Below are 24,080 nucleotides of genomic sequence, written 5' to 3'. Positions count from 1 at the left end.
TTCAACAGACGTTAATATCCTCACTATTTATGAAAATATCTATTTGTGATAAAGTAATCGAGAAGCAACTACTACCTAACATTGCCATTACCAAGATATTTTTGCCCTCTTCCTCCAAATGAAATGTGTAGAACAATTGACAGTGTGTAGAACAAAACAAAAAGTGAAATCAGGAACAACAACAAAAAATTCATATTTGGATAAGTTGCTGAATTGGTGAAGGTATAATGCAGTGTTTACCATATCCAATTACTATATCAACTATATTTATAAAGTGTTTACTGTAAGTGTGATTCTAACAAAAATGACAAAGACCACAGCTTCATCTTTAAAGTTCCAAAATGCAATTCTTCTAGGAAAACCCTAAATCCTGAATGGCAAACAGATTTTTATTTGCTGCACCAACTCTGACTGACATGTAACAGCTATTCGAAAAGACTAGGAGGCTCAGCCGGGGCTGGGCATGGGGGTTCCACATAGGGTTCCGTGGGAGTGAGGTTTCGGGTCACTACCTGAGGCTGCTCAGAGCCCCGGATGTGGAGGGCGTGCCTGCGTGCTGCGCATGCATGCCACGCACTGGAGGATGTCGTCAACCCCTGCGCTGCCCCACTGTCCCCAGCCCCAGTGAACAGGAACAGCTTACGGAGTATGTAGCCTTCCAAGCCCCTTCATAACACTTTAACTCTTCACCACCACCACCCCCACACACACCCCCAGAGCGGGACACGGAGCATGGCAGCAATTGTCTCCTTTTTTCAAGGTAAGGAAACTGAGTCCCAAGGTGAAGCTTCTTGCTTCTAGCCGTACAGCAATTCTAGGAATGGACACCTGGTCTGCATCTGGACTAACTGTGGGAAAGAGAAGATCATGGGGGAACCGAATGTATATTTCAACTTCTTTCGAAAAAAATAAATTACCGAGTGCAGTAGAAAACCTAGAGAACTATCTAACACGTGGAAGTAAAGAGCAAGCCGGACCATCCTGTGCAGCCGGTGCAGTTTGTGCCTTGCTGCGGGGCCCAGCTCAGGACTGAATGGGAGCCGAGATACAGCTTGCAATCTCGGCAGGCCTTGTGCCCTGGTGTAAAGCTCCATCTGCTGGAGGAAGGGGCACCTTTTCCTAATCCACACGATAGGTACTTTGAAGGTAATCAGAATTGAATTCAAATTCTGTCCCACTATAGAGCAAGGGGCACCACGTACAAAGGCCACAACATGAATGGTGCCTCCTGGAATTGTACAAAGTGGTGACCTTCTCACTTCTTTCTAGCTCCGTGACCTTGGGCATGTTACTTGAGCTACTCGAGTTTCAGTTTCTCCAACTACATGGTTGCAGTATAAACATAGTTCATTTGTAGGTATTTGCAGGAATTAAAGAATTTGTAAATGTATACAATATAATAACATTTGTATATTTAACCTAACTAACTAAGACATGAAAAAAACCTCAGGGTAAATATTTGCCCTTTCCCTATGTTTCCCTCATCAAAATGAGAATGGAGAAATATATCAAAAGAGTGACTTTGAAATCTTAACTTAAAATCTTAAAAAGTGGATTATTCTCTAGTTTTTCACTGATGACATTTATACTTTATAAAATATTATTTGAAAAATTTTAAAGACATCTACAAATGAAAAAGAGTGGTTGGGTGGGGGGGTGGAATTAGACTTTACACAAGAATTTATCTAGTCCGTTTCTGAGTGTACCTCTAATTCAAAATAAGAACCATATACGGACAGTATGTGGGTGTGAGGGAAGAGAAATATGAATCATTTAAGGGAAAATTCTGTTCAATTTTGACTTCACTTTAAAAATCACAATACTATAATCAAGTAAGATATTTACTAAAAACTGTAATTTTAACTATATGTTTGCTAAAAGATTTGAGTTTTGTCAATTCCAATTTTAAAGGAATAAGTGCAAGCTACAAAATGCTACCTGTATTAGGATTCATCTTGAAGAATTTTCCATCAGACAAAAGGAAATATGACAGCTGTCCATTCTTCCCCGAGTCTCTGTCAATTGCTGTAATTTTGCCTATTACCCCTTGGGGAACAGGACTCTCCTTGACTTTCAGAAACAAGACATCATGCAAGAAGGTGGGGGGATTGTCATTCTCATCCAGGACATGAACAATTACTGAAGTGCTCACATTTTGTGACATTCTGTCCTCCGGGATCCAGGCAAACACTCTAAAATTATATGTTTGTGTGGATTCATAGTCGAGCTGTCGCCGCAAATAAATCCAACCCGTGTAAGGATGGATGCCAAACGCAGCCGAGTCTGGGCCGGACTCCAGCGAGTACAGGAGCTGCGGGGGTGTGTGCTGTGGGCCAAGCTGGCAGGCCTGGATTTTCAGGACCGGGGTCATCAGTGAGAGGGACTCACTAACTTCCGCTTGATAGACCAAATGCTCAAAAGTTAAAGACGGGTTTTGCTCTTGTTTTTCAATAATGACCGTCAGCACTAACAGGGATGCCTGAGGAGGAACGCCGAGATCCTGGGCCATGAGGGTCAGAGTGCACTCCTGGGGCCCAGCGCCTGCCAGGCTCTCGTTGAGGTACACCACACCAAGCCCCGGGTCAACGGAAAAGATGCTCGGGCTCTGACTGGCAATGGCATAGCGGATGACCCCGTTGGGCCCGCTGTCTTTGTCTGTTGCACGGGCGTGGTACAAGGCTGTGCCAGTCATTGTGCTCTGGGATATCGTAACCCCATCGGAGGTTTTGTGAAACACTGGGCGGTTGTCATTGACATCGATGACAGTTATGTTGACCTCTGTGCTGCTGCAGGTGGGGGAGCTGCCAAGCTGTGCCTGGATGGTGAGCACAACCACGGGCTGTGTTTCGTGATCCAGAGGCTTCTGGGTTCGAATGGTACCCAGCCATGGGTGAATAAAGAACTTTCCGTCCAGATCACCAGAGGAGATCCTATAAAGAATTGGCTCTGAGGAATCTGAAAAGGAAAAAAAAAAAAAAGAACAAAATGAAAAGAGAAAGCAATCACTTTATGCCAAAAGAATGTACCTACTGGAAACAGAACTGAAAGCATTAATGTATATCATATCCACAGAGAATACGATGCAATGTCTCACATCTTCCTCGGCTCCCCAAAGCCTGTTGATAAGTGAACACATGGTTTCAGATGTATTAGTGGACAAAAGTAATGTCCAATGGACAAGGCGCAAGCCACGGGTTTCACCATCTTCCTTACCTCTTCTTGTATTAAGTAAAAGGGAAAGGTATTCAGAAAATAACGTGGATGCCTGTTTTACAGTCTGTTTTATATATTTGAGGAAGCAAAGTCAAGTTTACACTGGTGTTTCTCTATGATATCTACCAATAAAAGGCAAATACCCTCCCTAAAATTTAAGGAAAGGAGAGAAGATGGTTTAGGGTTACGGAGCATGACAAGATCTTTGGACAAGTAATTCACTTCTAAGAATTTTTCTTGCAGAGAAATTTGTACAAGTCATATAAGGATATTTGCTTGAGTATTATTTGGACTAGCAAAAATGATTGTAAATCATTCAAATTGATAGCAAAAGGGAAATGTTTAAATAAATACTATGCAACTTTTAATTTTAATGAGATGGAATGATGTCCAGTTACTTGGAAAACTGTCCACAATATACAAAGTGGGGAAAAATGGTCATTGTAGAACAACAAAGATAGTTGGATGTATTTTCATTAAAAATTTTTTGGAAGTGTGTGTGTGTGTGTGTGTGTGTGTGTGTGTGTGTGTGCGCGCGCGCGCACGCGCACTTTGAAGAATGGGTTAAAAGTACCTGTTACTTTTGTGATTAGAAAAACAAAGTAGGATAAAAATAATGTTGAAAGAACAAAGAGCAAGCCATAGATTGTATGGTCTCAATTCTTGCATGGAGAAAAGGAAAGATTTATTCAAGACTGTACAACCTAAGAAAATATAGAAAATGTTCCAGTAATGGATTTCAATGCAGCATAAGAGGTACTTACTCAAGGACTCTTTTGCTTTCACTGTCCCCACAGGACTGTCTTCAGGCACATCTTCATAAACTGAGAAAGTATACTTAGGCCTTTCAAATTCAGTGGGTGCCAGAGTTGTCTGAAGAATGTGTATGGTGACTTCAGCATTAGTGACAGATGTGAGCCCACCACCATCTCGAGCACAGACCATCAGCAAAAGTGTGGTGGATTCCAAATGACTAAGAGTTGATGTTAAGTAAATAATCCCTGGGTAGGGGAAGGAGAGAATTAAAAACCAGATAACATGCAATAAATACTGATGAGCCATAGTAACACCTGATCTGTTAATGCTACTGTGATGGTTAATTTTATGTGTCCACTTGACTGGACCATGGCGTGCCCAAATATTCAGTGAAACATTATGCTGCATGTTTCTGTGAGGGTGTTTTTGGGTGAGATTAACCCAAATGGATAGACTGAGTCAAGCATATTGGCCTCCCTGCTGTGGGTGGGCCTCATCCAATCAGTTGAAGGCCTGACTAGAACAAAAGGGCTGGTCCTCCCCAAGTAAGAGAGAGTCCTCCTGCCGTACTCTGTTAGACTTGGGACATTGGTTTTTTTCCCTTCCTTTGGAATTGAACTGAAACATCCTGGCTCCTCCTGAGTCTTGAGACTGCCAGCCTTCAACCTCGAGCTACACCATTGGTTCTCTGGATCCTGAGTTTACCAACTCACCTGCAGATCTTGGGGCCTGTTAATCTCCATAATCACAGGACTAATTCCTTACAATAAATCTCTTTATATTTATCTTTATATGTCTTTATATTTATATATCTCCTGTTGGTTCCATTTCTCTGGAGAACCTTGATACATCTACTTTCCAATCAAAGAACTGGAGCATATTTGCAAAATGATGGTCCAAATTCTGTCAAGTAAGCAATATTTCCAGAGCTTAAATATTAGACATCTTGGAAGAATATCAATTCACCAGAAAAACAAAAACTGTTGCCTTTGTTAGGCCTTCCTACGACATCAGCAGCCCAGGATGATGGACTAGCAGAGTATACCCGTAATCCAATGTAGTCTAAGCTAATGCAGGGTTGTTGGGTGATCACAATCTACCCAGGCACCAGGACCCTAAATCCACAGATGAAATTAAAGTTTTATCTTCTGGCGTATTTGCCATTTGTCCTGAACAAGACCATGGAGTGCAGCACTTTTTTTCAAGGAACTCCATTTTTTTTGTTATTGATGAGAGGGTATAATATCAATGTCTGTGGGTAGGAAAACTTCAAAAATGTTAAAACCATGGGGATAAGTTAGGCTTATACACAGAGTGTTTGTAAGAGGAGAAGGTCTTAATGGATAAGTTGGGGAGAGATCCAGTAATGCTGAGAAAACCAATCATTTAATATGGCTAACACCACCCACTGGTGTGTTAGTGTGAAGACATGAAAATAGATAACCAACTTAGAAATGAAAATGTTAGTTGTAGTTAACAAAAAAGAAAAACAGACAAACTTTTAAATGAATTTACAAATAAATAAATGTGGCTGAACTGTATGGAATCTATCACAACACAATTGGCCGTAAGTATTAGTTAAATGAAGGACTACTGCAGTTTTGCCAGTTTATGAGAAGCTTGCAAAAACATCAGAATTATCAGTTTTCTAGGCATAAAAAAGGTGACGCCCATTTGATTTCTTTCTTTTTTTAAATCAAATCTTCCCTCTTATAACTCCAATTCCTTGTTCCTATTTCCATTAGAAATTTAGTGAATCTGTCTTATTTCTCCTTGGCAAACACATCATCAATAACCAAAGCCAAATATCTCATCAGACCTGCTCCAGGCACAGCATCCCCATTTTCTTATCTGACATGATTTTATGTCATTTCTCTTGCAGTTCCTTTCTCCTGAACGTTCTCCAAGTTGATCCAGGAACACATGGTTCCAGATAACAATCTGACTATAACAAAGAAGAGTATAAACATTCTTTATTGGAATACTTATAAAATACTAATGTAACCAAGTATTATCACACCCACTTTTAGCAGCCATGTTAAAATCGGGGTTCACACTGATTTGCTGGTCCACCAAAGCACTCAATACTCATCACACTAATTTCTAAGTCAGGTCTTTCCCTTCCGTTATTGATTAGCTTCAGAATTCTTTTATTAAAGTCTTGGCTTGATTAAAAAATAAAACTCAAATAATGCAAAAGTGTCTGTCTACAGAAGAAAATGAAAAGTCTCTCTACCCCAATAACCCCCCACTCCCTGGGCACAGAATCTACTAGAGTTAACTCAATTTTAATCATTGAGACTTTTTTAAGAGTTTTATTTTCCACTCTTGATGATTATGACAATGAAAAGATTAATGCCTGCCTCAACTAGACCATAAGCTGGTCTTCCGGCCTTCAGACTGACTCCTTCTAAACCATTCTTCATACTTGTATTAGGATAGTCTTCCTAAGATCCAAATCTCGGCCTATCAGTGCTTCCCCCAGTTTTCAGGGGAAGTTCAAATGCTTTATCGTAATAACCAAGCCACACAATTAGCGCTTTTGCATCTCTGTGGCCCCATCTCACCATTCTCTCTGTACAGGACATTTTGCTCTTGGCACAGCCAACTCTTTCTAATTTCCAGAATAGATCTTGCTTTTCCCTTTGGATTGCTGCATCCCCTTCCTGGAATAACTTCATCTTCTCTGACAATGATTTCTACTCATGTTTTAAAGCACAGCTCAACTTTCACCTGGCGCAGATGACCTTCTCTTACCTTCCACTCTCTTTCAGAGACCACTCTTCCAGGATCCCACAGTGGCCTGAGTACATGTGCCTATCATACATTTACTACATTGTACTTTAATGGTTTTTGTCTTTCTTATCATTCATTCACTTATTCATTAGTTTACTCCATGGTTTATAAATAAAATCAAAAAACATTTTGAAAATATATAAACAACAATTTAGTATACATAATAACTGGAGAGTTCTGTAACTAAGATGAAAAAATACAGATAAGCCAAAAGTTAGGGTAGCAGTGGATAAGGGCAGATAACTCAGATAAGAAAGAATAAAGTATGAATAAATATGATAATGCTCAAACTCATTAAAAATAACAAATGCAAAATAAAAATAATTACCTCTTGTTTTCACCTCTAATGTTTGCTAAAACTTTTAAGTGATATTATGCAGGGTTAATAAAGGGTGTGGTATGGATGTACACTGTCCAAAAGGCACTTTTAGCAATATTTATCTAACAGTAAATTGTTCATGTTCAAAACCTAGAAATCTACCCTCAGATCACCTTTGAGAAGGCACAGTGAGGGTGGTGCTTACCACCCAAGGGGGACTGCAAGACCAGTGTGGCTGATGGTGGTACTTCTGAGGGGAATGATTCTCATATACAGGAAAATGAGAAGCTGATAATTAGATACATCAGTGACATTTCTGAATAAAGAGAGACAAAGATAAAATCTTATAGCAGCAACAAGAGAAGAAAAACTGAGAACATATAAAGGAACAATTCTTTGACAACAGACTTCTCAATGGCAACAACAGAGGTCAGAAGTTAATGAAGTAATATTGTGAAAGTTACAGAAGAAAACAATTGCCTACCTAGAATTTTCTACTCAGATAAGCTATTTTTTTTAATGTATTTATTTATTTTTGGCCGCACTGGGTCTTTGTTGCTGGACATGGGCTTTCTCTAGTTGCAGTGAGCAGGGGTTACTCTTCATTGCGGTGTGTGAGCTTCTCATTGTGGTGTCTTCTTTCATTGCAGAGCACGGGCTCTAGCTGCGCGAGCTCTGTAGTTGTGGCGCATGGGCTTAGTTGCTCTGTGGCATGTGGGATCTTCCCGGACTAGGGCTCGAAACTGTGTCACCTGCACTGGTGGCTCTTAACCACTGAGCCACCAGGGAAGCCCCAGGTAAACTATTTTACAGGAGGAACGTTGGATCAGTCAGGGTTCTCCAGAGAAGCAAAAATGAATAGTTGAAATAGATAGACAGAGACAGAGATAGAGATGGGGGGAGAGAAGATAGACAGGGAAAGAGGGGGAGAGAGATAAGGAAAGAGAGAGGGAGAGACAGGGAAAGAGAGAAGAGAGAGAGAGATTTATTTGGAGGAATTGGCTCATGTGGGGGTGGTCAGTCTTGAATTTGTAGGGCTGGCTGGAAGGCTAGAAATTTCTACAGGAGTCAATGTCACAGTCTTGAGTTGGAAAGCAGTCTAGAGGTAGAATTACTTCTTCCTGGGAGGACATCAGTCTTTTCTCTTAAGACCTTCAACTGATCAGAGAAGACCCACTCACATTATGGAAGATTATTTGCTTTGCCCAAATACTACTGAGTTACATGTTAATCATATCTAAAAAATACCTTTACAGCAATATCTAGACTGGTGTTTGACCAAAAATTAGGTACCATAGCCTAGCCAAGTTGACACATAAAATTAACTATCACAAGCATAAAATAAGACCAAGACAGTTAGATAATTTACTTCTTACAAACTATCACTGAAAGAATTACTAAAGAGAACAACTGTTTTCTGATACTAAATACAATGACCAACCCTCCCCTTGAAAGCAAGTGCTGCAAAAAAATAAAAACATAACCTCTTAAGTACATTTTAAAAATTGACAGTAAAGAAGTTAAAAAATTAAGTGATGTCAGGAACCCAGAGCATATGCAGCATACTGAATTTGGCTTTGGCCTTCAGTGTATTTACCAAACCCTAGTGTCCTTGAACTTTTCTTTTAATGATTTTGTGGAACTCTGGGGGCAGAAGACAAGACCAGGGCCCTTGGGGATGGGAGCAGGTTGGAGAGGGAGAGTCTTGCAGGACTTCCACCAATAAAATTAGATCCACAAAACTTTCAGTGTAAGAGGGAGCTAGAAATAAACCCCTGCCTCCCCAGTGAAATTTTATGACTTGAAACCTGGTGCAGAACAGAGGGGTAAAAATTTCCTTTGAGAATTCTTAAACATAAGCCAAACTTCACACTAGTTTGTAGCCTATATTCACAGTATAGGATGATGTGAAATTTCTTTTTACCTATTTTGATTTATTTTGTATGGCCACCTGTTCTTCTCCTGCCCCTACGTGAAAATTCAGGAATCTCCTACCACCTCCACAATCACTAGCAACCAATTAAAGTTCTTTCTGTGACCTTAAGTCACAAAACAGTCTCAATTTAATAACTAGAATATAAATGTCTTTAGAAGAATCAAAGTGTAAACTTGAGTTAAAGTTCAGGTGGGGAAAAGAATCTGAAAAAGAATGAATATATGTATGTATGACTGAATCACTATGCTGTACACCTGAAACTAACACATGATTGTAAAGCAACACTACTCCAATAAAATTAAAAATAAATAAATAAATAGGTATAATTTAAGGCAAAAAAAAATAAAGGTCAGGTGGAGCACATGCTGTAAGTCAGAAGTCGCTGGCTGCTTCTCTCTCTCTTCCTCATATAGCTAATATGAGTTTCTGAACCATCTCGGTGCACCTGGGGGGAATGGAGGGGATGGGAGAAGATTGGGAACATTCTCACTGGACAGGCACCATCGCAGTGATGTAGCGTCAGTGCTCTTCCGCCTGGGCAGTTGTTTAGAAACCACCTTCTATCACTAGTGTTTTTGTGGCTTTTTTGGAGAAACCTTCCATCTTCTAATGTGAGGCTACCTTAACATATCTCTCTTCAGACTGTTCACTTACTGCTTCCTTGCCTCCTGAAAAGTTAACAGAGCTCAGACCTCTCCCTCTGGCCTTAGTGGGCAGGACCTAAAACAGCTCCACACCAGCTGTCTCCACCCCAGAGGACCACGGGCCCCACAAACTCCAGGAACGGCTTATCTTCACCATAGAAAGCCCTCCTTTCTTCCACCGTCCATCATTCCTGCTCTAGATTTTTCAGAGAGACAAACTTGAGTCTGTTAGCCCCGAACCACAGGGGTTAATACTCAGTTCTCTGACTGGTGAAGTGCAGGCACCCCACCTGGGGGTAACCCACAAATCCACAGCAGCTCTCTCCAAATTATCAACCCTTTTATCTCCAATTTAGAAACCTTTATACTTCTGACAAGGTGGGTAAAGTTCAGTAGAAAAATCAAACTGCTTTTCAGTTCCCTCCTTTGTAAATAATCCTGCACAGGATTCCTCTGGTATATATCTTAGTAACTCAGCCCTAACTTCCATTTTCATTTCTTGTTACAAATGCTTACTAATCTCCCTCTCCACATCTTCATTTATATTCTTCACTTCTCCTGAATCACTATCGTTCTTCCCCCACTTGCATATCCAAATCTGAGCCCTCCTGTGAGGTTCAGCTCAAGTTCCCCGACTACTCTAGATTCTCCCAAGTTCTCTTCTGAAGGTCTGCTCTCCCTGTGGTCCTCATGTCATCAATACGTGGAGTTTACTCTTAGAATTTCTGTTTCAGGGAAGACAAATGCAAAGTCACCTTAATGAGACATGAGACAGTGGGAGTCTATGGCTTACACACTTGATTGTATCTGAAATGTATCTTTTAAATGTTCTAACCCAGAGGGTTGACGACGAGTCCAGAAAAAGTAGGCAAAAGAGAGGTAAATGTTAGGCACACAAATTCAGGCCCAGGCTGTAAAAGAGAAGTGGGAACAGCCTTCAGGTACTTCCCTCCCAGTGAACAGCAGAGTAACGCAGAGCACTGTGAGTCAGCAGGCCTTCACAGTTCTGTTCTACTGGCAAGAGCATCTTTATTACGGAGAAGATCCATCCGGCTATTTTAATCTGGTACCACTAAACATTAACATTATCTCATTCCCTTCTTTAAAAATCAACGTTTCTCTGTAAACTTTCCCAGACTGATTTGGCTTTCTCCATAGTGTGCCTGAGCGGAGAAGGCAAGCTGGACACGAAACCTTAAGAATTCAGTTCCTGTGACGGTTACGGTTTTTCACTATAACCTGGTAATTGGCATTCAGTTTGATACATCAAAAGAAAGAGCTTGCTTAATGTAAGCCTGAAGATAAAATAATTTAAGTATGGAATGCCATCTGTTGAAGATTCTTAGGAGCCAGACAGCTGGGCTTCTTTTGGTCAAATAACTATACTACAGTGTGTGGCCATACTCTCAATACTTGACCTTCGGAATGTAATTATTGAGTCTGGCCTTCTTCTATATATTTTTTTCCTATATTTCCACATATGTTTCCATAGTTTTCTGTACTCTGGTCTGGACTGAGTATCTATTTCTTTTCCAGTATTAAACTTTAAAAATTATTGTAATTTCATAATATGATTTTTTAATTTATTTATTATTGAGATATAATTGACTATGTACTATTGTATTAGTTTTAGATGTACAACATGATAATTTGATATATGTATGTATTGTGAACTGATTATGAGAATAAATTTAGTTAACATACATCACCACACATATTTATAAATTTTTTCCTTGTGATGAGAACTTTTATGATCTACTCTGTTAGCAACCTTCAAATATACAATATAATATTGTTAACTACAGTCACCATGCTGTACATAAATCCCCAGGATTTATTATCTTATAACTGGAAGTTTGTACCTTTTAACCCCCTTCACCCACGTCACCTGCCCCACTCCACCCCCAGCTCCGGCACCCACCGATCTCTTCTCTGTATATTATATGCGCTATTATTGTCGACTCAGCTGGACTGCAAGCTTTCTCGTGACAACAGCTCCATCTCATTCTTTCCTTTTTTCTATCAACGACCATTTATTGTGTACCATCTACATTCCAGGAAATGTGCTAGTAACTGGAAAGGCGGTAGGGAGCAAAATAGACCGTGTCTGCAGGGCACAGACATTAATCATATAATCAAAAAATATGTAATTATAATATAAAGAGAAGCTGTGCTAGAATATAAACTGGGACCCGATTTAATGTGCTTGGGGAGGGAATCGTCAGAAAACACCTCCATGAAAAAGTGACCTATAACCTGAGCTCTGAAGGATGAGTTAGGACATTATCTAGGTGAATATGTGAGTGTGGGAAGAGAAGAGGATAGAGAGCCATCAAATGTTCTGTGCAGAAGGGAAAATGCATGACGTGCCTATGAAGGGAAGCATGGTGGGCTCAGGGAAAGGAGAAGGAGGAAGAAAGAGGAGGAGGAAGAGAAGGGGAAGAAATAGTTGGTGTAAAGAATGAGCACAGGGCTTCCCTGGTGGTGCAGTGGTTGAGAGTCCGCCTGCCGATGCAGGGGACACGGGCTCGTGCCCCGGTCCGGGAAGATCCCACATGCCGCGGAGCGGCTGCGCCCGTGAGCCATGGCCTCTGAGCCTGCGCGTCCGGAGCCTGTGCTCCGCTACGGGAGAGGCTGCAGCAGTGAGAGGCCCGCGTACCGGAAAAAAAAGGAATGAGCACAAAGATTAAAGAGAATTACTGGAGCTCAGGCCACAGGGGAAAGGAGGGCAGGTCATGAAGGGCCTGGGAGACCATAACAAGGATTTGGTTTCCGGCCAAAGAGCCATGGAAAGTCATCGAAAGATTTTAGGCAGGGAGGTGAGATAACCAAATCTGTCTTTCTATAGTTGAACAAGTTCCGTCTCATGCCTATATGTATGAATTTTACTAGGCTTCTTCTGAGCCAAGGACTACTTTTTTGGCTTGCAAAGCCAACTTTGTGCAGTGAAACAGTTTCTACTAGAGACCAGTAAGAAGCTAGTAAGTTTCTTTGAATGAACAGTCACCACTTAGAAGAGGAGAGTATTAAGATTAAGTGTGCCCTTCTATATGCGGAATATTTCAAAACATTCACTTCTAAAAACATTCAAGTATAAAGAGGAGCTAGAAAACTCACTTACTTGAATTCAACATTCTTAAATAGACTAAGCTGTCTACTAAAAGCTGATGGACCAGAAAATGTAGCTGTAAAAAATATATATATATATTGCATATTATATATATACAAAATAAATAATAAAACAGTAAGTAAAATCAATAGCTCTCTTTACCTGTATATTAGCCAGCTTAAGACTTATGACATTATATTTTAAGACTTTAAAGTACAGTGATTATTTGGCTCTCATTTTTTTCATGACACTTGCAAATTATCATTAACCACCAGTTCAGGGGATCAATTTTAACTTTAAACAATAGATGTTGATTCACTTACAGAGCACTACTTATTTTAAGTTTTAGCTACTGTAGTGCTTAGAGTTATACATACTAATTATAATGTGCAATAGTATTTGTCTATGCTATTTATCTTGTCACTTATTTAAATAGAGGAAATTGCTGGGATGATTTTTTTTAATTGATAGACTAATAAAAGAACTTAAAGACAAAGGTCTTTTCTTAAATCTGATATACAAATAAAAGCATGTTCTTCTACTAATTAAGCAATACTTTTAGAATCAAGCTTCCTAGAAAAGATGGGATACTCTTCACCAAAGTAGTACTTCGTAGTTAGAAAATAACCTATAGGTCATTACTAAAAGTGAAAGCTATGGGATAGTTAAGAACAAAAATAAGGGACTTCCCTGGTGGTGCAGTGGTTAAGAATCCACGTGCCAATGCAGGGGACACGGGTTCGATCCTTGGTCTGGGAAGATCCCACATGCTGTGGAGCAACTAAGCCCATGCACCACAACTACCTACTGAACCTGCACTCTAGAGCCCTCGAGCCACAACTACTGAGCCTGCGTGCTACAACTACTGAAGCCCGCATGCCTAGAGCCCGTGTTCCTCAACAAGAGAAGCCACCACAATGAGAAGCCCACGCACCACAATGAAGAGTAGCCCATGCTTGCTGCAACTAGAGAAAGCCTGAGCACAACAACAAAGACCCAACACAACCCAAAAAAACTTTTTTTAAAAAAGAACAAAAATAAGCACAAAATCATGACCTTCACCAAACATGGAGTCTGTAATTTTCTCAAAAACAGAGACAGACCAAAAACTATAGGATATCAATATCAATTTCTTATTGATTATTGATATTTATGGTGTCCTTCCTATATTCCTTTTGTGAGAATATAGAAGCTTATTCACCAAATAGATGATATTGTACTCTTTATTTTCCACACAAGTCTGGGTAACTAAGCTGCATTGGCTGAAAGGAGTAGGATGAATATTTTGAATTTGTCTATCTCATACTGACAACTAAAACAGTTCTTAAGAAAAATGTACCTATTTTGGAAGATTCCACTGAATTCTATTTATTCAACTGAAAAGAGTAAATAAATCAACAGAATAATTATTATCTCAAATAGGCTTATATAGGAAGTCACAATGAGAGATCATTTCTATCTTATTTAGTTGAATCAATGGAACTTACATTTATCTTAGCTTTGTCTTTAGTTTTTTTTTTAAAAACCATAATCATGGGAAGAGTTTTTTTTTATATATAAATTTATTTATTATTTAGTTTTGGCTGTGTTGGGTCTTTGTTGCTGCGCATGGGCTTTCTCTAGTTGCAGCAAGATGGGGCCACTCTTTGTTGCGGTGTGAGGGCTTCTCATAGCGGTGGTTTCTCTTGTGGAGCACGGGCTCTAGGCACATGGGCTTTAGTAGTTGTGGCACATGGGCTCAGTAGTTGTGGCACGTGGGCTCAGTAGTTGTGGCAAACAGGCTTAGCTGCTCCTCGGCATGTGGGATCTTCCCTGACCAGGGCTTGAACCTGTGTCCCCTGAATTGGCAGGCAGATTCTTAACTGTTGTGCCACGAGGGAAGTCCCATGGAAAGAGCTTTGAAATGGAAATTCGAGAAGTAAAAGTGTCAGGAGTACTACTAACTCCTTGAGCAAATCACTAAGTCTCTTAGGGTTTTCAGTCTCTTAATTTACGATGGGCATAAAAACATCTGCCTTGCTTATGTCATATGTTGATGTAAGGCTCAAATAGGCAATATATGGAAAGGATGTCAAAAAGTATTGTCTGAGATGGAACAGTATAGGGACAGATCACAGGTCTAAGATGGGGTTCAAGTCCTATTATGCCATTTACCAACTGTGTACCTTTAGGGAAGTCACTAAATCCCTTTCTGCCTCAATTTCTTCCTCCACTAAATGAGGGAGCTGATCTGTAAGGTCCCTTCCATCTCCAAGAGTCTGTGATCTTATACTGGAAAAACTAATGAGAAAACCCTCTAACATGCTTTTGTTTCCCATGAAAGTGACATACACTGATTAGGTGCTCATGATTAATTTTAGTCTCTGTCTTGCAAATGAAAGAAAGTCACTTTTTGGGGGCATGAGCAAGTTCACATCCCATATGAAATAAGGTATGGTATTAATGTGTTAACTATATATCAGAATGCTCTGAATGTAGGAAAGTGACAATCATGAAGAATTATGAGAATCATTACAAGGTATGAATACTGAGTGTAAAACTAACATTAGAAAAGAATCTGCCCTTGAGATAAAAACAGACTTTGTGCTACATTACTTACAATCCCTGTTAAAATCCACACACTCTGAACAAACAAGAGATTACAACTAAACACAGAGGCAGGGCTGGTTTAACTCATTCAGTTGCCCTTTTAATTCCTTGTTTTTCCATGGTATTCAACCTGGCTTTTATGTGCACCACAACTAAACCCAGGACAGGCAATAAGCGAGGCAACGTAAGGTCTATTGTCAGATATATGAGAGCAAGCAGGAATTTTTGTCTGTCTTATACACTGATGTATCCCAAACACCGATAGCACTGCTTGGTTCATATCTGTGGAAACAATGAACTTGCTTCCATTTTCTGCCTTTCTTTTCAGAACTTTTGACTTTTCTGTATATCATTAACATGAGATAAATCACAAAAATTTAACCACAGGTAGCCCTAGCAAAAGAGGTAACTGGGCAATAATAAATGACCCACACAAATGCTTGAAACCTGTCACCTTAAAATAATTTGAATTAGAAGTAATGTTTGTTGCAGAGTAAAATTACTAAATATATAGGACAACACAAAAGCTAAAAATTGCTCCTTTTATTTACTAAAGAGACTACTTCACACAATGTAGAAAAAAATCAACCTGTAGTTCAAAAAATGGGATTAAAAATACATGAAAAAGAGCTATTAATAAATAAGCTTCTTGTGTTTCCTCCTTTTAAAACTCAAAACAGTGTGGTCTGCCTCGTGCCCACATCAAAAGAACCCACTAACTGAGAATAACAGAAACGAAGGCTTAAGTCGATCTCTCTCTCCTGGTGCCGAAACCCGTTATACAAAAATGTTCTTTGAACCAACAACACACTTAGAAAGCCAGAAACAGAACAGGAAGATAAACCCAAAAGAGAAAACAACTAGGACATCACCACACACTCTCCAGTTTTCTCCAAAATGTTTTTCTTCCCAGATGAACACAGTAAGTCCAAAAGCTCTATTTTTAATGCACGAGTCTTGGTTGTGGCACAAACAGATCAATGGAAAATCTCGTCTTCATGAACACTTGAGGCTATAACACAAAGTATGTAAGCTTATAAAATAGCATGTCTAATATAGGAAGCCTCAAAATGAAAGCACGAAGGAACCAATGAGAAAATGAATGAATGTCTCTAAGAGAGAATTTTAGAGTATTTCAAGAAGTGATAATGTATAAATTGGCTATCAATTCTCAATCTTCTCCTCTACTATATAACTATGTACAACTATATGCATGTGTGTGTATGTGTGTGTGTGTGTGTGTGTATTTAGTTTGTATACTTGTATACCTAGAAAAGAGCTGGCACAGTTACACTGGAGAGGGAATTTGGGAGAATTCTGGGGAAAGTGGGGGTAGGCCCTAGTGTCCCCGCCATGCTGCGATAGGGAAAGAGGATTTTAAATGAAGGTTTGCTCTGTGTTATCAATGATACTGCCTTGCAATTTCTTAAGAGGATGCAATAAGGATTTAAATCACTTTCCAATTATTTCTAAAGGTCATTTATTCATTTATTCCACATATATTTATGGACAGAGGCAATTTCTTGAGACTATGTTTACACTGACAGGCTCTGTAGACACAGGCCTTTATAGTGAAAGCAAGAAAGCCCAGCCTTTTATAGATTCAACAAAGACACAGATCCAGAAGAGGAAAACCATATTTCAATACAGCTCCTTGTTCTATTCTTTGAGAACATCAACAGTTAAACTGACTTTTATGGCATGGCCTAGAGGCCTAACTATTATGTACAAAATAGAAAATGTGTCCATAGTTGTAGTCAACCAACAGATGAAAAATTCAACTGTTCAAATTGGAGACTACCTGTTCACTAGGCAACTTTTTCCCATAGTTAATCATGATACTGTTTCATTCTCTTCTAAAGGTTAAAGTAAAGCATTACCAGCTCTTATGACTTTCTCATGAGTTGTGATTAGGTGCAACCACATTCTCAGCACTGTAAGACTGAGAATGTTTTCACCCTAAATGCAGCAACATCGAAATTGCCAACAATAATAACCCAAGGTTACTTCCCTTATGAAGTTGGTCTTTGCTTTAAAAAAAATACCATACTTCCCTAGATAATAACCTACTTAAAGTGTTCTCCCTGATTAACAATGGCATTTGTCTAATGCCCGTGCCAGGAGTGGAAGCCTGTGGCTGACTGAAGCCAGCACAGCAACAGAAATATCTCTTAAAAACACAACACAGTATAGCTCATTCTTCAAGATCATCCAGGGGAAACTTGAGGATGAGTGTGTTGATGTCTTTTAAAAACAATCTGCTAAATGCTTTTAGATCCTGTGCCCTGATTACTGGCTGACCTATATATTTTTGGCAATGCTAGTGCCCTGGAGGGCCTGACCATTTAAATAGCTAAGGTCCTCAGTTTAGATGAATTTAGAAAAAACCAAGATAAGTAGACTAATTTCCTAAAAATGTATTTTCTTCTGATCTTTGAAATGTTAAAAGGGCCACACATCAGTGGATTATTTTGACCAAGGAAAGTTTTGCCTTGTAAAGACTGCCATTGTAAACGACTAATCCCCCAGCCAGTCATACATGCCAGGTGAAGTACACTTACCAGGTAAGAAGCAATGACTCTTTACCTAATGGGGCTCGTTGAGAGGGCAAACTAACTCGGTAGATCAGATTCCCTGTGTAAATTATTGTTTGTTGCTAATGAACGTTGTCGTTGCAAAGGATGTTGTACAGATCCAATGAGACAACGTACAGAACTGCCTAGTGTAGCACCTGACATCATCATCATCACAACAGAAACACATTCCAACCATGCTCAGAGCAGGTGTTTTAAGAAGAAATATATTCTTGAGGAGATCTCTGCACTCTCATTCTCAATGAAGCACTATTCACAATTACCAGGTTGCGGAAAAAACCTAAATGTCTATCAACAGATGGATGTAAAAAGAAGATGTGGCATATACCTACAATGGAACATTATTCAGCCTTGACAAAAAGAAGGACTTTCTGCAACACAGGACAATATGGATGAACCTGGAGGACATGATGTTAAGTGAACTAAGCTGGCCACAGAAGGACAGATACTACATATTTCACTCATATGAAAGATCTAAAATAGGCAAGTTCATAAGATCCAAGAGTTGAAAGCTGGTTGCCAGGGGCCAGCGAGGAGGGAGAAATGGCAAGTTGTTAGTCAATGAGCATAAAGTTTCAGTTAAGCAAGATGAATAATAAACCCTAGATCTGCTGTACAACATTGTACCTCTTGTCACTGATAATGTACTGTACACTGAAATATGTGTCAAAGGGCAGATCTCAGGTTAAATGTTCTTACTACAATAAATAAAATAAAATATTTTGTAAAAGTAAAAAAGCAAAAGGAAAAAAAAATTTTCTTTTTCTTTGCAGCCTCATTTTTGGGCAAAATACCTGTAATATCTCCATAGGATTATAATGTAATATTATACACTTGAAATTTTATAACCAAATGTTGGTTATAAAATACCAAATATTGTAACCAAATATTGTCACCAAGTATTTCAAACTTATTTTTGTTAACAACAAACTAATAGGAAGAGGAAGTAACCTCTTAAATATTGATTATTTCTGAAAGATTGTTTGCCCATTGGACTTTTTTGGCAGGTACACAATTACCATATTAGAGAACTAAAAGGAGCTTTAGGTATCATTTCAAAAACAAGGAAACTAAGACCCAAAGAGATTAAGGGAATGCCAGACCTAGTACCAGAAAGGGATTTCTTTGGACGTCCGTACAATGCTCTTTACACTAGTAGGGTGTATTTGTATGTTGAAATGATGACTGAGGCCAATGAAGGTCATAAGACCAAGAGGAGGCAAAGCTGGGAATCAGATCCAGTCCTAACCTACAAAGCCCGGCTCTTTTCAGCATGCCTTGCTGCCTTATGGAAGGTGAAGTGAGTTCTGCAACACCCCTGCCAAGGAAAAACAAATTCAGCTAATTTTCTGGCTCTTATGCAGAAGCTGTTGATTCCAAGCTCACATACCTGTGGTGGAGTCGATGGTGAAAAGGAATGACAGGTCTCCGAGGACAAGCTCATAGGCCACTGTTCCATATATCCCGGAATCCCTGTCTGAGGCAAGAACATTGATGATCTCAGTGCCTGGCTGGGTCTGGCCGCTAATGCTCGTCACATAGGTTGACGGGTTAAACACGGGTTCATTATCATTCACATCCTCCAGTTCCACACGAACAAAAGCTTGGGCGCTGAGTCCACCCTGTTGGATGGATGAGAAGTGGTTACAAATGGGTCTCACCTGAACACTGGGATGCAGAATAACTGAGAAGGATCCTAGAATAGACTTTTGAAACAACAAATTATATATATATATATATATATATATATATATATATATATATATATTCACTTTAAATATATATTCATTTTACTTTTAACCTTGAGCTATGAGTTCATGGTATCTATACTCCAATGCTGATTCTTAAATAGGAATGAGATTACCACTTAAGGCTCCTAAGAGGCAATAATTTCAGAGTGGAGGCCAAAGATATTCAAGGAAAGTTTCCCTGATGTCCAAAGACTGAAAAAAAAGAACCACTTTCATCCCACAGATAATCTTTAACTGCTAAGGAGAAAGGGTAAGGGAGTATTGGAGGGGGGTGCAAGAAAAGACTGACCCATATGAGGGAGCTAGACTTCAGTTATTCAGAGGAAAATTGTAACAGAGGAAAGAGCAAGTGCAAAGGCCCTGAGACAGGAGTGCAGTACATCCCAGGCCTGTTCAGGGAACAGCAAGGAAACCAGTAGGGTGATATCAAACGGGCAGGGACAGTTCACAGAGGGATCTGTGGGCCTCTGAGAGGACTGTGGCTCTGACCCATTTGAGGGCTTTGAGCAGAGGAGTAGATTGATTGCCCTGAAGGGCAGCAAGGTTGGAAGGAGGGAGACCTTCTTCCCTCCTTAAACCCTCCTTGAACCCTCCTCCTCCTGGAGAAGCCAGGAGATCTGGATTTGACATCTGGTCCTGCTGGCCTCTGGGACCACAGCTAGAAAGCCAGAAAATCATCAAGTCCAGAGCAGAAGGTAGCAGTGAAGGTACTTTTCCTACAGACTTGGGGCCAGATTTGTTTTGGGGTTCTTAATTTTCCATGTATTAGATAAGAAATATAGTGTATAAAACAGTGAGAAGTGGATCCCATACTGGCTTTTTGTGTGCGTTTCCTCCATCTAAAAATAAGGAGCAGGAGAGAGAGCACAATAGAAGAAGATAATCCTCTGCAAGTTTTACTTTTCTAAAGTAAAGCATATGTTCCTACTTAACGCACCATTTTCTATTACTATCTGGTACACTTTGATACTATCATCTTGGACAAAATTCCTTGGTAAGTCACAACAGCCTGAGTTTTCTCACTTACTTATCCTCCCTCCCTCTCTCTCTCTGTCTCCCCACATTCCCCCTCCCCAACTGTGGCAGGATGCACTGAGCAAAGAGGAAACCCAAAGGCAGTGAAGAAGAAGATTTGGCACAGGACAAAGAGAGCACGCTGCTGTGGGCTCTGGAGGGAGCACGAGCTGAGGGTAATGAAGGGCAAGAGAGAGAGCATCATTTCGTATTGTTTGGGATGAAGTTAACCACGAATCCAGAAATGCCTCTCATGCGCTGAGGGCCCATGTACCCGAGACACTGGGGACTAAAACAGAATTGAGAAAGACTAAAAAATAGTGTGATTTTCCATGTTCTAAGCTGAATAAAGTGCCAGGCCTATGCCAGTTCTAAATTAACACAGTAAAAATAAAAACAGTGGCAGTTCCATCCAGTCTGTATCCTTAAAATGCAGACTGGCGCTGTGTCTTTAGTAAAGCTAAGTAACCTGTGGGTCCTCAGGTGGAGTGGAGCGGAGCGAGGGGGCTGCAAGCTGACTCCTAGCAGACGGGAAAGGCTGTGCCTGCTGATTCTCCAAACTGGATTCCTTCTCAGGTTTGCTTTCCTTTTATCCTTACTTTCCTCTTTCTTTTAAATTTCTCCCCAAGTTCAAGAAGTCATTTAGGTTTGGGGTGTGGGGGGCGGGGGTGCTGAGAAAGCAGGTAAGAGAAGAAATGAGAGAGTGGGGAACATGTGAAGAAATGAAGATCACTCCACCTTAAGACCTTTAAGAACAAAGATGTTCATTCCTGGGCTATCCATGAAGACCCTCAATCAGTCCATGTCACCAAAAACAAGCAAAATATTAAATGGACAAAGTGAAGAGCTTGTTGTCACAGATTAGTGAATCTTTTTGCAGGAACAGTATTATACATAGATTCAGTCTTCCTTTTTATGAATCCAATTTTTATCTGTTAAATGTATCAGTGAGGGCACTTTCCTCTTATAATAACCATTTGTGAATGAATGTTAAGTGTGCTTCACGTGTATTTTCACCTTCGATTGTTATAATCTATAATCTAAAGATTTTTATGGTTTCCCCCACTTTTACAACTAGAAAACCAAAGCACAGAGAGCCTATGTGACTTGTCCAAAGTAAGTGAGACTATAAATAGCAGATCTGCAACTGGAACAGAGATTAATCTGTCCCCAAAGCCCCTGTGACTTCTTTTAAATTAGACCTTTAAATTATTGCTATGGTATAAATTCTACCCTTCACGAAGAACTTGTTTAAAGACTATGCTATGGGCAATGCCAACCACGGACTCCATCTCAGATTAAGTCCTGCTTACAAAGGACTTAACATTTATGAGACAAACACTATACAATGGGGTTTGTGGCACAGAGGGACAATCTGGAGCCGGGAGATCTGGACCTGACATCTGGTCCTGCCGGCCTCTGGGACCACAGTCTCGAGAACGTCAGGGAGCCCGAGGTTGAGCTGCCTCTTCTGTAAAGCGGGCCGCCTGTTCACCTTGCAGGCCTGTTGTTGGAAGCAGTGATATAATATGTATGAAAGGATTTATTATGGCTAATCACCATCAATTATAAGATTTTACAGCCTCCTTATCCTAAATACTTGGGACCAGATAGATTTGTCTTGGAATCCTGAATTTTTTAAGTTTTATAAAAGAAATATAGTGTCTATACCTAATGAGGTCTGGAGTGGCAGCCCTTAATCACTTAATATTCTGCAGCAAAATGGATGAATAGACACATTTAGAGGGATTAAAAAAAAAAAACATGAATAGTCTCATGTCGGTTCAAGTCAGATTTCTCACCAAATGAGTTTTCAAAACTCTCCATCTTGAAAGCTTTCAGAACTACACATAAAAGACTGTGGATCTTTATTACTCAGATGCAGATGTGCTGTGAGCATTGAATGGAGGGAAGCCTCAGGGCTGAAGAGATCCTTGAGATGGGTCCTCACAAACAAACAGGCTTTTAGAGCTCCAGCGGTGTGCAGGTCTGAGTCTGGAGGAGCCCTTTTTAATCGGAAGATGTGGGCCCTGAGGCATGGCTGCCGTCTGGGGACTGAGGAGGACCTGGTACAGTCCCTCCCGGTGAGTTTCTAGGGCAGTCTTTGTTATAGTGATTCCAAATCAGAAGAGTAGGAGAAAATTGGAAATGTGGTTTGGAGAGTCATAGCCAGATATTTGGAAACTAGAAGAATTCAGGATCCAGTCCCATTTATAGGTAGATAACAAAACCTCAAAGACAATGAACAGGACTAGAATCTGAGTGCTTCAGCTACAGCCAATCCAATCATTTCCTTGCTTTGCTTCTGCATCTTATTTATAAAAATCCTTCCCCTGCTCCTGTCCATGGGGCACTCCTGACTACTTCTGGTTGAATGCAGCCTCATTTGAATCAATTTTTGCTCAAATAAATTCTTAAAAATTAAAAAAAAATAGGATTTAAAAAACAGATATTTCAGGTAAAAATAACATCCTAGAAAATATAAAGATTTTTTTAAAAAGTCTCTGTCATGTTGTAGGAGAGGTAAGCACACTGGCATGGCTTGGAGGGTGAAGTAGAGGGCGGGAAAAATCTAAAGAAAAGCCTTGATGGTCAGATTCGTGGAGCCTCATCTAAATGCTAAGGAGGATAGACTTTGTTCTGCACACCTGTAGACTTTCTCAGTAAAAAGTGTGGCGTGTACACCCTGAATACCTATATATTTACTACTAAATTATATATTCATTTACTATGCTAAATATTACATATATTAAAAATACCACAAAAGTTTTAAAAGGATGAAATTCTAAGTTGTAATGTTTTCCTCCTAAACCCCCACTTGGGACACTATTGCTGTCATGAATGAAGGGACATGATCAAATCTAAGTTTTAGAAAAAGATACCTGAGGTAGCAAAAAAAGGTGCATCATAAAAATAAACAAATAAAGAGGTTCCTTAGTCAAAAAGGAAACAGTGGATTAACCAAGTCAAATGGGTTCTCGGCCTCAGGACTTGTCACAGAACCTTCCCGAGGCACATTTCTATCAGGTGGGGTGATTTCTGAGCTTTTTTCCAGTCTTATTTATCACAGAACCCTCAGTGGAAGGAACATCTCAGGAGGCAAGTATCCCACAGAGCACAGTGTGGTGAAAGCTAATCTAAGCTTTCTCCATTCCATCAAGTGTTCACTTCCCAATCCTCTGAAACTAAACTTCTGTCCAGCTCCTCAAGACTGTCCTGATCATGCAACCTCTGAGAGACCCTGACCAGAACCACCCAGTAAGCTGCTTCCAGGTTCCTGGCCCTTAGAACTGCATGAGATATTAAATGCGTATTATTTTAAGCTGCTAAATGTGGGAATATTTGTTACACAGCAATAG

General features: G+C 39.9%; 1 protein-coding gene across 1 annotated transcript in view; it reads right to left on the bottom strand.

The window, feature by feature from the left end:
- Positions 1-24,080, bottom strand: part of DCHS2 (dachsous cadherin-related 2) — a gene marked incomplete at both ends in the record, with an annotated part of 285,527 nt that overhangs the window by 113,203 nt on the left and 148,244 nt on the right. Inside the window, 3 exons of the mRNA XM_082837826.1 lie at positions 1,939-2,955; positions 3,978-4,214; positions 19,347-19,578. Coding sequence (XP_082693952.1) covers positions 1,939-2,955; positions 3,978-4,214; positions 19,347-19,578 — 1,486 coding nt within the window. The remainder of the gene's footprint in view (positions 1-1,938; positions 2,956-3,977; positions 4,215-19,346; positions 19,579-24,080) is intronic.

Source organism: Leucopleurus acutus (assembly GCF_964270905.1).
Source record: "Leucopleurus acutus genome assembly, chromosome: 4".
Taxonomy (NCBI): Eukaryota; Metazoa; Chordata; class Mammalia; order Artiodactyla; family Delphinidae; genus Leucopleurus; species Leucopleurus acutus.
The sequence above is the reverse complement of the archived record's forward strand: the minus strand, read 5'-3'. Positions and strand labels throughout refer to the sequence as shown.